Here is a 13,063-nt window from a genome sequence, read left to right on the forward strand (position 1 = left end):
ATAAAATTAAATGAGCAATCACATGGATAGCTAGCCAGAAAGTGTGCCCTGAAGCCACATGGTAATGAAAGTGCTCAGGAGAGCTAAAGGTTGTGTCAATGCTGCTTATACAGCAACAGGTTGGGATTTTTTTTTGTGTGGAAACGCTTCATGGACACCCTCAAAGCCTCCTTGAAAAAAGTGCAACTTCCCACCAACATCTGGGAATCCCTGGCCCAAGACCGCCCAAAGTAGAGGTTAAGCATTCAAGAAGGAGTTGACCACCTCATGTCTCATCACCAAGGGCTAGCAGAAGCCAAATGTTGACAGCAAAAGGAGCGCGTGGCAACCCGGGCACCCCACCCACCCATTCCCCTGAACTCCACCTGCCCCACCTGTGGCAGAGACTGTAGGTCGCGCATTGGACTCTTCAATCACCTGAGAACTCATTTTTAGTGTGGAAGCAAGTCATCCCCGACCCCGAGTGATAGCCTAAGAAGAGATAGACATGGACAGTAGGTATTGTCTGCACATGTTAACTTTGCACTCTTCCTAAGCCAGAATCTGTTTTTCTCAATGGCTCCAAAGTTCCATGAATGTGGAAATTGTACCAATTTGTTAGCCACCTCGTGTAATTATCTCTGGACAACGAGAGACAAAAGAGACTGCCCTCAATGCTAACCATTCTTTGCTGCACTAAATTAAGCAAGTACAAGAGTTCTGCTAAAGTTTTCATTTCCTCTAACACTGCTTTAAAGTTGGTTTAATTCGAATCCTTTATAAACCACAGCCTCTAGAGATTCCACTATGCAACCAATCTTGTCCTCCTTGAGCTCTTCAAACTCATGCATGGAGTGTGCTGCAGTGTGTTTGAAAAGCTGGCCTTGGAAAATCCTGCAAGGTCAGGGCATCAGCTTCCAGTGTGATCTCAGACCCCACTCACTAAAGATCTTGTAGTTTCTATACTGGGATTACAAATTCAGCCTTTATAAATTGAGATTTAAACAGTGTTGTATTAACTTGAGTTTGGGATTGCAACTTTGCGTGATCGCAAGCAAAAGAAAGTAACAACTATAAGTACCCATCAATTAAATGTCCAGAATTCTCTTTCCTCATTCACAGATATGAATAGAAATAAACAAACATGAACAAATGTGATCTTAAAAGAAATTTGTTCTTACCTAAATTTATCTTGAAGAGCAACCTCTAAATAGTTATATCTACTAGCATCACAATACAAATACAACAATTAGCACGAAGGCAGAAAAAGTTATTTGGGTCTAAAATTTAAAACTGATACTGTTTACTGCAATCAATCCCATTGCATGCATAATTCTACTACATCATGCAGACAAGAGGCACAGAAAATTAGTTTAAGCTTATCCTACTTTCACCTGAAAGTAAAGCAAACTTCTCCCCTGTCAAGTAAAACAGATTTTAAAAAGCAACCAAACATTATAATTTGCAACATTGAAAACCTTTGCCAATAATGAAAATAAATATTAAAAATTCTACAAGTTAATAAGTCATATTATCATTTCATTTATAATGTGGCTTTTTTTCTACACCATTTGAATTTACCTTGTTGACATAATACTACTGTTGTTTTTGTACCATTTTTAACTTACATTACAGAATTAAAATAGCACTTCTATTGTATAAGACAAAAAAAATATGTTTCTTAGTCTCAAATTTAGGATCAGATATATCAGCTCTTTTGCAGTCAGTGGCAAAGGGATGGAACTTGCTGCTGACCTTGAAAATTACTGCCCACATAGATTTAGCAGGCTCTAGAGCATTGATTTTTCCCATTCCAATGTGATTTTCAATCTGGCACCATCTGTATGGGATCTGTGGTGTCCAAGAGCAATGAAGCCTTCAAACAGGCTGAGCAGCCAATCAGATTGTAGAATTCTCAGACAGCAACCCAGGAAATAAAATGCACAGATTATAATTCACTCCTTATTAATTTTACAAAAAGTGAAATAATTATTGGGACATACACATGGGAGTTAGGTAAAGGCTGAATTATCATAAATATTAAGAAAAATATATTTTTTACTACTTTAAAAATCATAGAATATTTATCATTGAATGGAGGTAACAATACTCCACATGTATAAAATTAGTTTTACAGAACTAAAGAGGGATTCAGCAATAATCTGGCTTAGTATACTGTTAAAATTTCAATTACTTGGGTATCTAGTTAGGTAGGTGCATAGAATTGGTTTCCATTGGTTTGAACGGTCTCACCTGCACCCAACCTGTCCGCCCTGCCATGTGTCCACGTCAGTGCCTGACTGTAGCTTGCACATGCCAGCACTTGTTCACGTGACAATAACAGCACAGAAACAGGCCATTTGGCCCATCTGCTCCGTGTCAGCATTTCTGCTCCACACGAGCCTCTCCCCACCTGCCCCCCCCCCCCCTCCATTACCACATCCTCCTATTCCTTTCTCTCTCTTTTGTTTGTCCAGCTTCCCCCACAGGAACAGGAGGAGGCCATTCAGCCCCTCGAACCCCGTTGCTATTCAGCAAGAACGTGGCTGATCGCGACCTAATTCCACATGGCCACCTTTACCCCATCATGCTTTGGATAACAAAACCCAGATTTGAAATCAACACTCGATCCAGCGTCAACTGCCATTTGCGGAAGAGAATTCCAAATTTTTCCCACTCTTCGTGCGTTGAAGTGTTTCCTAATTTCACTCTGGAAAGATCTGGCTTGAATTTTTACATTCTGCCCGAGTCCTAGGCTCCCCAACCAGCAGGAATATTTTCTCTCTATTGCCCCCTCTCTGTTCCCCTTAATATCTTGTAGACTCTGATCGAATCACCCCCTAACCCTTCTAAATCCCAGAAAATACACCCCCGGTTTGTGTTTAATCTCTCCTCATAATTTAACCCTTGGAGTCCAGCTATCATTCTGGTAAATGAACACTGCACTCCTTCCAAGGCCAGCATTTCCTTCCCAAGGTGTGGGGCTCCAGGGATATTCTAACCAGGGCTTTGTACAGATTCAGCAAGAATTCTACCCCCTTGTATTCTCATGCTCCAGATAGAAAGGTCAGCATTCTGTCAGCCGTTTGGATTACTTTCTGTACCTGCTCACAATATTTTAATGATCTGTGTGTTAGGATCTACCACCATGTTCTGTTCCTCAATGCATCGACGCCGGTCATCTCGACTACTCCCTGTGGCAGCGAGTCCCACATTCTCCCCACTGTCTGGTTAGAGAAGTTTCTCCTGAATTCCCTGATTGGATTTATTAGGGACTGTCTTACAGTGATGGCCCCGTAATTTTGATCTCTCTCTTCCACCCACCAGCCCGCCAAGTGGAAATTGTTGATAAATAATTATTACCAATAAATGGAAATAATTGATGTATTGCAAGGCAGACAATGAATCTCAATTTTAAAATTCTCATTCTTGTTTCCATATCCCTCCATGGTCCCACCACCACCCTATCTCTTACCTCCTACAGCCACTACAACCTCCCCTATCTCTGTAACTGTCCTTGTCTCTGTAACCTCCTCCAGCCCCTACAAATCTCCCCATCTTTGTAACCTCCTCCAGCCCCTACAACCCTCCCTAACTCTGTAACCTCCTCCAGTCCCTACAACCCTTCCTATCTCTGTGACCTCCTCCAGCTCCTACAACCTCCACTATCTCCACAACCTTCTCCAGTCCCTGCAACCCTTCCTATCTCTGTAACCACCTCCAGCCTCTATAACCTCCCCTATCTGTGTATCCTTCTCCAGTCCCTGCAGCCCTCCCTATCTCTGTAACCTCCTCCAGCCCCTGCAAACCTCCCCATCTTTGTAACCTCCTCCAGCCCCTACAACTCTCCCTAACTCTGTAACTTCCTCCAGCCCCTACAACCTCCCCTATCTCCGTTACCTTCTCGTCCCTGCAACCCTTCCTATCTCTGTAACTCCTCCAGCCCCTACAACCCTCCCTATCTCTGTAACATCCTCCAACCCCTACAACCCTCCCTATCGCTGTAACCTCCTCCAGCCCCTGCAACCCTCTCTATCTCTGTAACCTCCTCCTGTCCCTTTAATTTTTCCTATCTCTTACCTCTTCCAACCCCTACAACCCTCCCTATGTCTGTAACCTCCTCCAACCCTCTCTATCTTTGTAACTTCTTCCAGCTCCTACAACCCTCTATATCACTGTAACCTCCTCCAGCCCCTACAACACTCACTATCTCTGTAACCTCCTCCAGCCCCTAAAACCCCCCTATCTCTGTAACCTCCTCCAACCCTCCCTATCTTTGTAACTTCTTCCAGCCCCTACAACCCTCTATATCACTGTAACTTCCTCCAGCCCCTACAACACTCCCTATCTCTTACCTCCTTCAGCCCTACAACCCTCCCTATATCTGTAACCTTCTCCCGCCTCTACAAACCTCCCTAACTCTGTAATCTCCTCCAGCTCCTACAATCCTCCCTATTTTTGTAACCTCCTCCAGCCCCTACGACCCTCAATATCTCTGTAACCTCCTGCAGCTCTTACAACCCACCCTAGCAGCTAACATAAAAGGAAATCCCAAAGTATTTTATAAGCATGTCAATAGTAAAAGGAGGCATAGGATATATTAGGGACTAAAAAGGTGATTTACACGTAGAGGCAAGAGGCATGGCTGAGGTGTTAAATGAATACTTTGCATCTGTCTTTACCTACAAGATAGATGCTGCCCAGGCATTGGTGACAGAGGAGGAAACTCAGCCATGAGAAGGGTTTAAAATTGATAAGGAGGAGATGTTGGATAAGCTGTTGGTACATAAAGTTAATAAGGCACCGGGACCAGATGAGATGCATCCAAGAATATTGAAGGAAGTGAGAGTGGATATTGCAGAGCCACTGGTAATAATCTTTCAATGTTCCCTGGATTCGGGGAGGTGCCAGAGGACTGGATAATTGCAAACATTACACCCTCGTTCAAAAAAGGTTGTAAAGATCTGCCCTGCAGTCAGTTTAACTTCGGTGGTGGGGAAACTTCTAGAAACAATTATTCAGGATAGAATTAATAGTCACGTGGAAAAATGTGGATTGATTCGGAAGAGTCAGCATTAATTTGTTAAAGGAAAATTGTGTCTAACTTACTTGCTGGAGCTTTTTGAAGGAGTAATAGAGATGGTTGATGAGGGCAAGGTCATTGATGTGGTGTATATGTACTTCCAAAAGGCTTTTGATACAGTGTTAAACAACAGACTTGGGAGGAAAGTTATAGGTCATGGAATAAAAGGGATGGTAACATTGTGGATGCATAATTGGCTGAGGGATAGAAAACAGAGAGTAATGATTAATGGGTATTTTTCAGGCTGGAAGAAGGTTTGTAGTGGAGTTCCCCAGAGTCGGTATTGGGACCCTTGCTTTTCCTGATATATACAAATGATCGAGATCTTGATGTGCAGGGGACAATTTCAAAGTTTAAGGATGACACAAAACTTGGGAGAATTGTTAACCATGAGGAGGACAGTGTAGAACTTCAAAAGGACATTGACACATTGGTGGAGCTGGCAGATAGGTGGCAGATGAAGTTCAATGTGAAGAAGTGCAAGGTGATATACTTTGGTACAAAGAACATGGAGAGTCGGTACAAAATAAAGGATGCTATTTTAAATGGTGTGCAGGAGCAGAGAATCCTGTGTGTATATGTACATAAGTCATTAAAAGTGACAGGACAGATAGAGAGAGCTGTTACTAAAGCATACAATATTCTAGGCTTCATTAATAGGGACATAAAGTATAAGAGCAGGGAGGTTATGAGGAACTTATATAAGACACTGATTAGACCTCAGCTGGAGTATTGTGTACAGTTCTGGGTGCCACACTATAGGAAGGATGCAAACTCATTGGAGAGAGTGCAGAAGAGGTTTACGAGAATGGTTCCAGGCATGAGATACTTCAGTTATAAGGAAAGATTTGAGAAGTTGGGACTGTTTTCCTTGAAGAGGAGAAGTCTAAGAGAGACTTGATAGAAGTTTTCAAAATCATGAGGGGTCTGAAGTGAGTACATAGGGAGAAACTGTTCCTACTCGTAAATGGATCGAGAACTAGACGGCATAGTTTTAAAGTGTTTTGCAAAAGAGGTAAATGTTAGGTGAGAAAAAACTTTTCCACACAGCGAGTGGTTAAGGTTTGGAATACACTATCTGAAAGTGTGGTGGAGGCAGGTTCAATTGAGGAATTCAAAAGGACATTGGATGATTATCTAACTGGAAACAATGTGCAAGGTTACGGGGAAAAGGCAGGAGACTGGCACTTAGTTAAAATGCTCAGAGAGCTGGCGCAGACATGATGGGCCAAATGGCCTCCTTCTACACCGTAACAATTCTGTGATATACCCCATTCAACAAGGCTTAACATTTTCAATTTTTTAAATCTATTCTTTCATGAGATATGGTTGTCACTGACGATACTGGAATTTGTTGTCCATCTCTAAATGCCCTTGAACTGAGTGGCTTGCTAGGCACGCATTACTGTGGATCTGGAGTCACATGTAGGAGAGACCAGATAAGGACGGCAGATTTCCTGCCTTAAAGGACATTAGTGAACCAGATGGTTTTTTATGACAATCAATCATGGATACATGGTCACCATTACTGAGGCTAGCTTTCAATTCCAAATTTTATTAACTGAATTTAAATGCCACCTGCTGCTGCAGTGGGATCTGAACCCATGTCCCCCAGAGCATTAGCCTGGGCCTCTGGCCTACTAGTCCAGTGATATTATCACTACGTCACTGTCTTCCCTTCATTATTTTTATAGTGAGAATGGAGCATAAATGGTTGAAGTTCACATCAATTCACTGATTCCATGTTGACTGTATCAGTGAATACAGCAACGGAGTACCCTATGGAGGAGTAGGAGAGTAGGGTATCACTGAGGGTGATTCCAGATGTCCATCTTTAACTGCATAGATGCATACTTCAGAAGATACTGTCTGTTTTAACATCTGTTTTAATAATTGCAAGCACTAACAGTTTTACCCTCACTACAACTGCAAATTCTGGGCCATTGAACAGGAACAGCTGTTTTAGAATTAAAATGCTTTTCATTACTATATTCTTTAGGAGTTATATTATTTTAACACAACATTTTATATATAGGAGTCAATGAGAACAGTGGTGCATGAAAACTACCCCACAGATAATATTGGATGTAAGAGGGGATTTTTCTGGGCCTGTTGCCAGGCACAATGTTCTGGGCAGATATTAAAAAACTGACTTTTTTTTTCACTATTTAAATGTCTCCTACAATATCATTACAACCACATAGTTTAAATTGTACATTTATGTTACACAATTGCTCCAAAATCTAGTTAGATCACTTCAGGTATCGGGAGACTCGCACCTTAACTATGCAATGGTGCAGTTTGAGATTCCATGAGCGATCTTCTTCAGTTCTCTGCCAAAAGGAAGGTTCGACCCACAGTACCACAACTTCCATCACAGCTATGGCAAGGAGGCAGGTCCCAACTCCAGCCTAGCCAGAACAGGACTGAACCCTCTGCTGTTGGCGCTAATCTGATTCACACTGGCCATCCAACTAGCAGAACCAACTGGCCCACAAGGAGTCCGAGTTGCTGTGGCAACATACACGCATATTGTAGTCTGGAGCTACGGATAGCGATGGTAGAGGCTTCAATTTCTTTTCAGGCTGACCAGGAATCTCTCCTGTTCTTACCCACCTGCCATTGCCGTGCATTGGAAAAATTTATAAATTGATACCCAACCGGTTTGGCTGCGTTATGAATGCACCTTGATTGGCCATCAAGTTCTGGTGTGGGACTTAAACCTGGAGCTTCTGGCTCAAAGGCAGAGATGCTACCCACTGTGCCACAAGACCTTCATTCCATGAGCTATAGAAAATACACAGTAATAGTTACACTTTGCAAAACTTAGGTAAAATGCTTAAACAACTGATAAGCATAGTGAAATTGTCAGAAAACCTACCTCCGAATCCAGGTCTCATTGCAAAATCATGGTCATCTATTCTAAGGAGTTGTTCAGATTTTGTTAAGTGTGTTTTGGTTGAATCTGATCTTTTACTTTCTGGTCGACTGAAGCAAAACAAAACAAGTTTTTCAAATCTTAACAGAAAAAACATGAATGCAACACTGCTTTTAAAAGCATTAGACGTTAGTAATTACAAGAGATGAATTAAATGAAATATTTCTTAATATCATTTGCTGATAAACAATACAAGAAAAGAATAGGAAGCCAAAACTGCAGGGGTGTGGTGGTGACTTCTACAACTGATCTCACTGGGATGGACGATGGAAAATGAAGCATTCAGCCTTACCACCCCATTCCTCTGAAATCCTATGCACCAACTCATGTACTTTCACTCAGGCAGCTTTACACAGTATTAGTGAAAATGTGGCACTGGGTAAATCACAGTGTATGAAGGTTCCAGTGAGATCGGTAAGAATATGCCACATTCCGAGTAGAGGGAAAGGAGAATGATGCCCATGGTTTTTGAAACCATTTGGAACCCAGAACTAAACAATATTTGCCTCAAATGAAGGATAGTCAAGGAGCATCAGGGATGAAATTGGTCTTTGACAATTGTGAATTGATAGCTTAACTTACTTTTCTATGGAATTCAATTTGCACTCTTGCAATTTGATTTCCATCAAATCTAAATGGATGCTCTGAGGCCATTCTCTAAGGATTTGCAGCAACTGGGAACTGGATCCTACATCCCCATTGACAGTAACTACAGGAAAGCCTTTCCTTGTTGCAGACCAATGGAGTATCTGGCAGCTTCACTGAAATCTGTGATAGCTCTCCTCACAATCTGCATGAGGCTGCAGTTTCTCAGGGCAGCACCACATACTCAAGCATTTTCTTTTTGATCATTTGTGGGACATGAGAATTGCCAGCTAGGCCAACATTTATTATCCATTCCTAATTGCCCTTGAAAGGTGGTTGTAACCCACTTTCTTGAACTGCTGCAGTCCATCTGATGTAGGTACACCCACAGGAGGGTGTTCCAGGATTTTGATCCTGCGATAGTGATCGACCAGTGATTTGGTTCCAAATCTGAATGGTGTGTGACTTGGTGGGGAACTTGCAGATGGTGGTGTTCCAATGCATTTGCTGCCTTGTCCATTTGAAGGGAGAAGCTGTTGGTTTAGAATGTGCTGTTGAAGGAGCCTTGGAGAGTTGTAGTACTTTATCCTGTATATGGTGGATGCTGCTTCCATTTTGTGCTGGTGGTGGAGGGAGTGAATGTTTAAGGTCATGGATGAGCTGTTTTGCCCTATTCAACTGGGTTGCTTTGCCCTGGATGGCAATGAGCTTCTTGGAACACTTCAAACTGCACTCACCCAGGCATGTAAATAGTGGACAGGCTTTGAGGAGTCAGAAGATGAGCTACTCACTGCAGCATTCCCGGAGACCTACTCTTGTAGCCACAATACTTAAATGACTGGTCAAGTTAAATTTCAGGATATTGATGATGGTGAATTCAGCAATAGTAATGCCATTAAACGTCAAGGGCAGTTGGTTGGATTCACTCTTGTTAGAGATGGTTATTGCTTGCCACTTGTGTGATGTGAATGCTACTTGCCACTTAACAAGCCAAAGCCGAATATTGTCCAGATCTTGCTGTATGCAACTACAGATTGACTCAGTATCTGAGGAATTGCGAATGGTGCTAAACATTATGCAATCATTAGCGAACATCTTCACTTCTGACTATATTTTGGAGGAAAGGTCATTGCTAAAGCAGCTGAAGGTGATTGGGCCTAGCACAAAACCCTGAGGAATTCCTGCAGTGATGTCCTGGGCTGAGATAATTGGCCTCCAACAGTCACAACCATCTTCCTTTGTCCTAAGTATGACACCAACCAATGAAAAGTTTTCCCCAATTCAAACCATCTTAATTTGTGCTAAGGCTCCTTGATGCCACACTCAGTCAACTGCTGCTTTAATAGCAAGGGCAGTCACTCTCTCCCCAGCTCTGGAATTCAGCATTTTTGCCATGTTTTGACAAAGGCTGGAATGAGATCTGGAGCCCAATGGCCCTGGTGGAGCCCAAACTGTGCACCATTGAGCAGGTTATTGTTGGGTAGGTGCCATCTGATAGCACTATTAACAGCATATATTAACACTTTGCAGATGATTAAGAGTAAGCTGATGGGTCAGTAATTTGCCGCATTGGATTTATCCTGCTTTTTAATGAACAAGACATACTTGGGAAATTTTTCACATTGTCAGGTAGATGCTGATGTTGTAGCTGCACTGAAACTGCTTGGCTAGGGGCATGGCTAGTCTGGAGCTCAAGCCTTCAGCAATAGAGCCAGAATGCTGTCAGGGCCCATAGCCTTTGCTGTATCCAGTGCCTTCAGCCATTTCATGATATCACAGTGAACCGAATTGGCTGAAGATTGGCATCTGTGATTCTGGGGACCTCAGGAGGAGAATGAGATAGCTGATACACTCGGCATTTCTGGCTGATGATGGCTGCATATGTTTAAGTCTTGTCTTTTGTGTTGGTGTGCTGGGCTCCTCCATCATTGAAGGTGGGAATGATTCTGGAGCCTCCTCCTCCTGTCTTTGTTTAATTGTCCACCACCATTTACAACTGGGTGTGGACAGAATGCAGAGCTTTGTTCTGATCTGGTGGCTGTGGGATTGCTTAACTCTGTCTAACTCATGCTACTTCCCCTGTTTAGAATGCAAGTGCTTTTGTGTTGTAGCTTCACTAGGGTAGGCATGCCATTTTTAGCATGCAGCATTTTTCTTCAGTGCATCATGCAAGTTGCACACTGGAGGCAACAACAGGTTCCCCATGCAGAAACCTCAGAGACAGCCACCAGTACCTCTCTCAAGAAGCAAGCTGTCAAGTGAAGCAGGCCACCTCAGTCTCAAGAGTCTTACTGCCACAGCAGCCAAATAACTTACCTGATACTGGCTCTCAGCTTGCACCTAAGAAGAGTATTAGAATAGGGGAAACAATTTCATATTTAGATGACCTGGCGTATGAGGAAAAAGTAGACTGGCAAATGTTCACTTTTGAATTTCTCTTAGTGAATCTGCACTTATTTTGCATCAGTTCTTCATGGGCCTGAATTTCCCTCTCAGCAGCAAATAGAAGGCCCCAGTCATTTTTTATACTTACACTTACAGACTTTCTATGGGATTTTGTATGGAAGCTGGTTGTAATTAGAAAAGCATTTGAGTGCAGCACTCTCTACAGGTCTTGTGTAAATAGAGCAAGCAACTGTGTATCACCTTAACCAATCAGATTGAAGAATCTTAGATAAGGAGCACGGAGTCTGAACCAGGCAGTGTCAGTTAGAATATTTAATTCAATGTCAACTCAGTTACAGAAAGTGAAATAAAGAGAGGAAAGGGTGGAAATAGACAGAGAAATATGAAAGAGACAGAAAGAAGTAGAACAAAATTCTTATTGGATTTCCAACAATAATTAAAATCTGAAGAAATGAGATAGAAACATAGAAAATAGGAGCAGGAGTAGGCCATTCGGCCCTTTGAGCCTGCTCCGCCATTCATCATAATCATGGCTGATCATTCAACTCAATAGCCTGCTCCCGCTTTCTCCCCATATCCTTTGATCCCTTTCGCCCCAAGAGCTATATCTAACTCCTTCTTGAAAACATACAATGTTTTGGCCTCAACTACTTTCAGATTCTACATTACAAAAGTTAATTTTCAGTGCCAGAGAGATTGTTTGGCAGAAATTATGATTTACCACACTACTCAATTATGCTTGAATGAACAAGCCTCAACTTTTTCTGGTGAGTTTACTGGGTATCTTTCAAGTAAGTACAGCGACTTCACACCATTTCATGAATTTCAATGCTGAGTCGCTCAATGAGATATGGGTTTCTGGAGCAGCAGATAACTTCCTGATTTCTACATTTAACTGTATATGTGCGATTGCTTGAACTTACTCTCTGATTTACACTTTAAAAGCAATGTTAGCTGTTGGCCTTATCATTATTCCCACAGCAAAATCCAATCTATGGAGGTTATAGTCATATAGGAAAGGGAGCACATATTTCTTGCTCACTTATTCAGTCAGATTATTTAAGTAACCATGCAAGGCCAAAGAGAACTGAAGCATTGTGATGTTCTTGGATGGATATTGGCTTTAGATAAGTAGAATTTATGAAGAGTTGGGTCAAGAGGAGAGAGACAGTAAAGAAGGATACAGTGGCCAGTTGTATCAAAAGCTGCAGACAGGTTAAGGAAGCTGAGGAAAGATAAAGCTGCATGAGGAGAGATAAAGCACCGCAGTCACAATTGCACTGAATAGTGCTGGCATTGATGGGGAAGCTGCTGTGGCCAAGGTGAAATTGGACTGACCTGATTCAAAGAGTTGGTGATGAGAATGCTCAGTACAGAGTTAATTAGGAGTGGCACATTGAAAAACCATGGAGAGAAAGAGGTTAGAGATGAAATGGTAGTTCAAGGCAATGAGAGTTTCATAAGGTGAAGGTAGGAAAACAATCAGATGGATTTCTTAATGATAAAGACTTCCTATATAGTGCATTCAAAACCTGCTTTCAACTGTCATTCTAAATCAATTCACCTCAGTGGGATTATTACATGAGCTCCCAGTTAGGCAGCAATTTACCATAGTACAGTTTTCATGGAGTAGGGCATGCAGGCCGATGGGAACAAAAATTTCTAAAACGAGTCCTGCACTATACAAGTGAACAGAGGCAAATTAATGGTCACCATTAAGAAAATCAAATTTTCTTGATGCCAGGATGTAAGGGAGAAGCTGAGATTGAAAATGTAAATGTTCAAACTATTTCTTCTTGAAAAGTCTAATACATTCATTTTGACCGAGTGATTGGTCAGATTGCCACAAAGTAGCTTACCTTTTCTGCTTGATGTCCTCCCTTGTGGGCTGCTGGTGATGATTTTTGGCATGACTTCCCTTCTCCATTGCAACCGGCAACAAGGTGAGAAACAGCAGCTCCCAAAAGAACAGCATGGCTTTTATTTCACAGGCTTCTTACACATAGAGACAGTCAAGGTAACTCAAGGCGTCATGTCATTTTAAACAGCTCACCTAAGACACCCATAAGAAA

At 42.1% G+C, this 13,063-nt stretch overlaps 1 protein-coding gene across 1 annotated transcript in view; it reads right to left on the reverse strand.

Moving 5' to 3' along the window:
- The window catches only part of LOC121290383 (gamma-aminobutyric acid receptor subunit rho-3-like), a 28,262-nt gene extending 20,228 nt beyond the window's left edge, over window positions 1–8,034 (reverse strand). The window contains exon 1 of the mRNA XM_041210787.1: window positions 7,944–8,034. Coding sequence (XP_041066721.1) covers window positions 7,944–7,962 — 19 coding nt within the window. The 5' untranslated portion in view covers window positions 7,963–8,034. The remainder of the gene's footprint in view (window positions 1–7,943) is intronic.
- Window positions 8,035–13,063: the final 5,029 nt, after the last annotated feature.

Source organism: Carcharodon carcharias, chromosome 18 (assembly GCF_017639515.1).
Source record: "Carcharodon carcharias isolate sCarCar2 chromosome 18, sCarCar2.pri, whole genome shotgun sequence".
NCBI classification, from domain to species: domain Eukaryota; kingdom Metazoa; phylum Chordata; class Chondrichthyes; order Lamniformes; family Lamnidae; genus Carcharodon; species Carcharodon carcharias.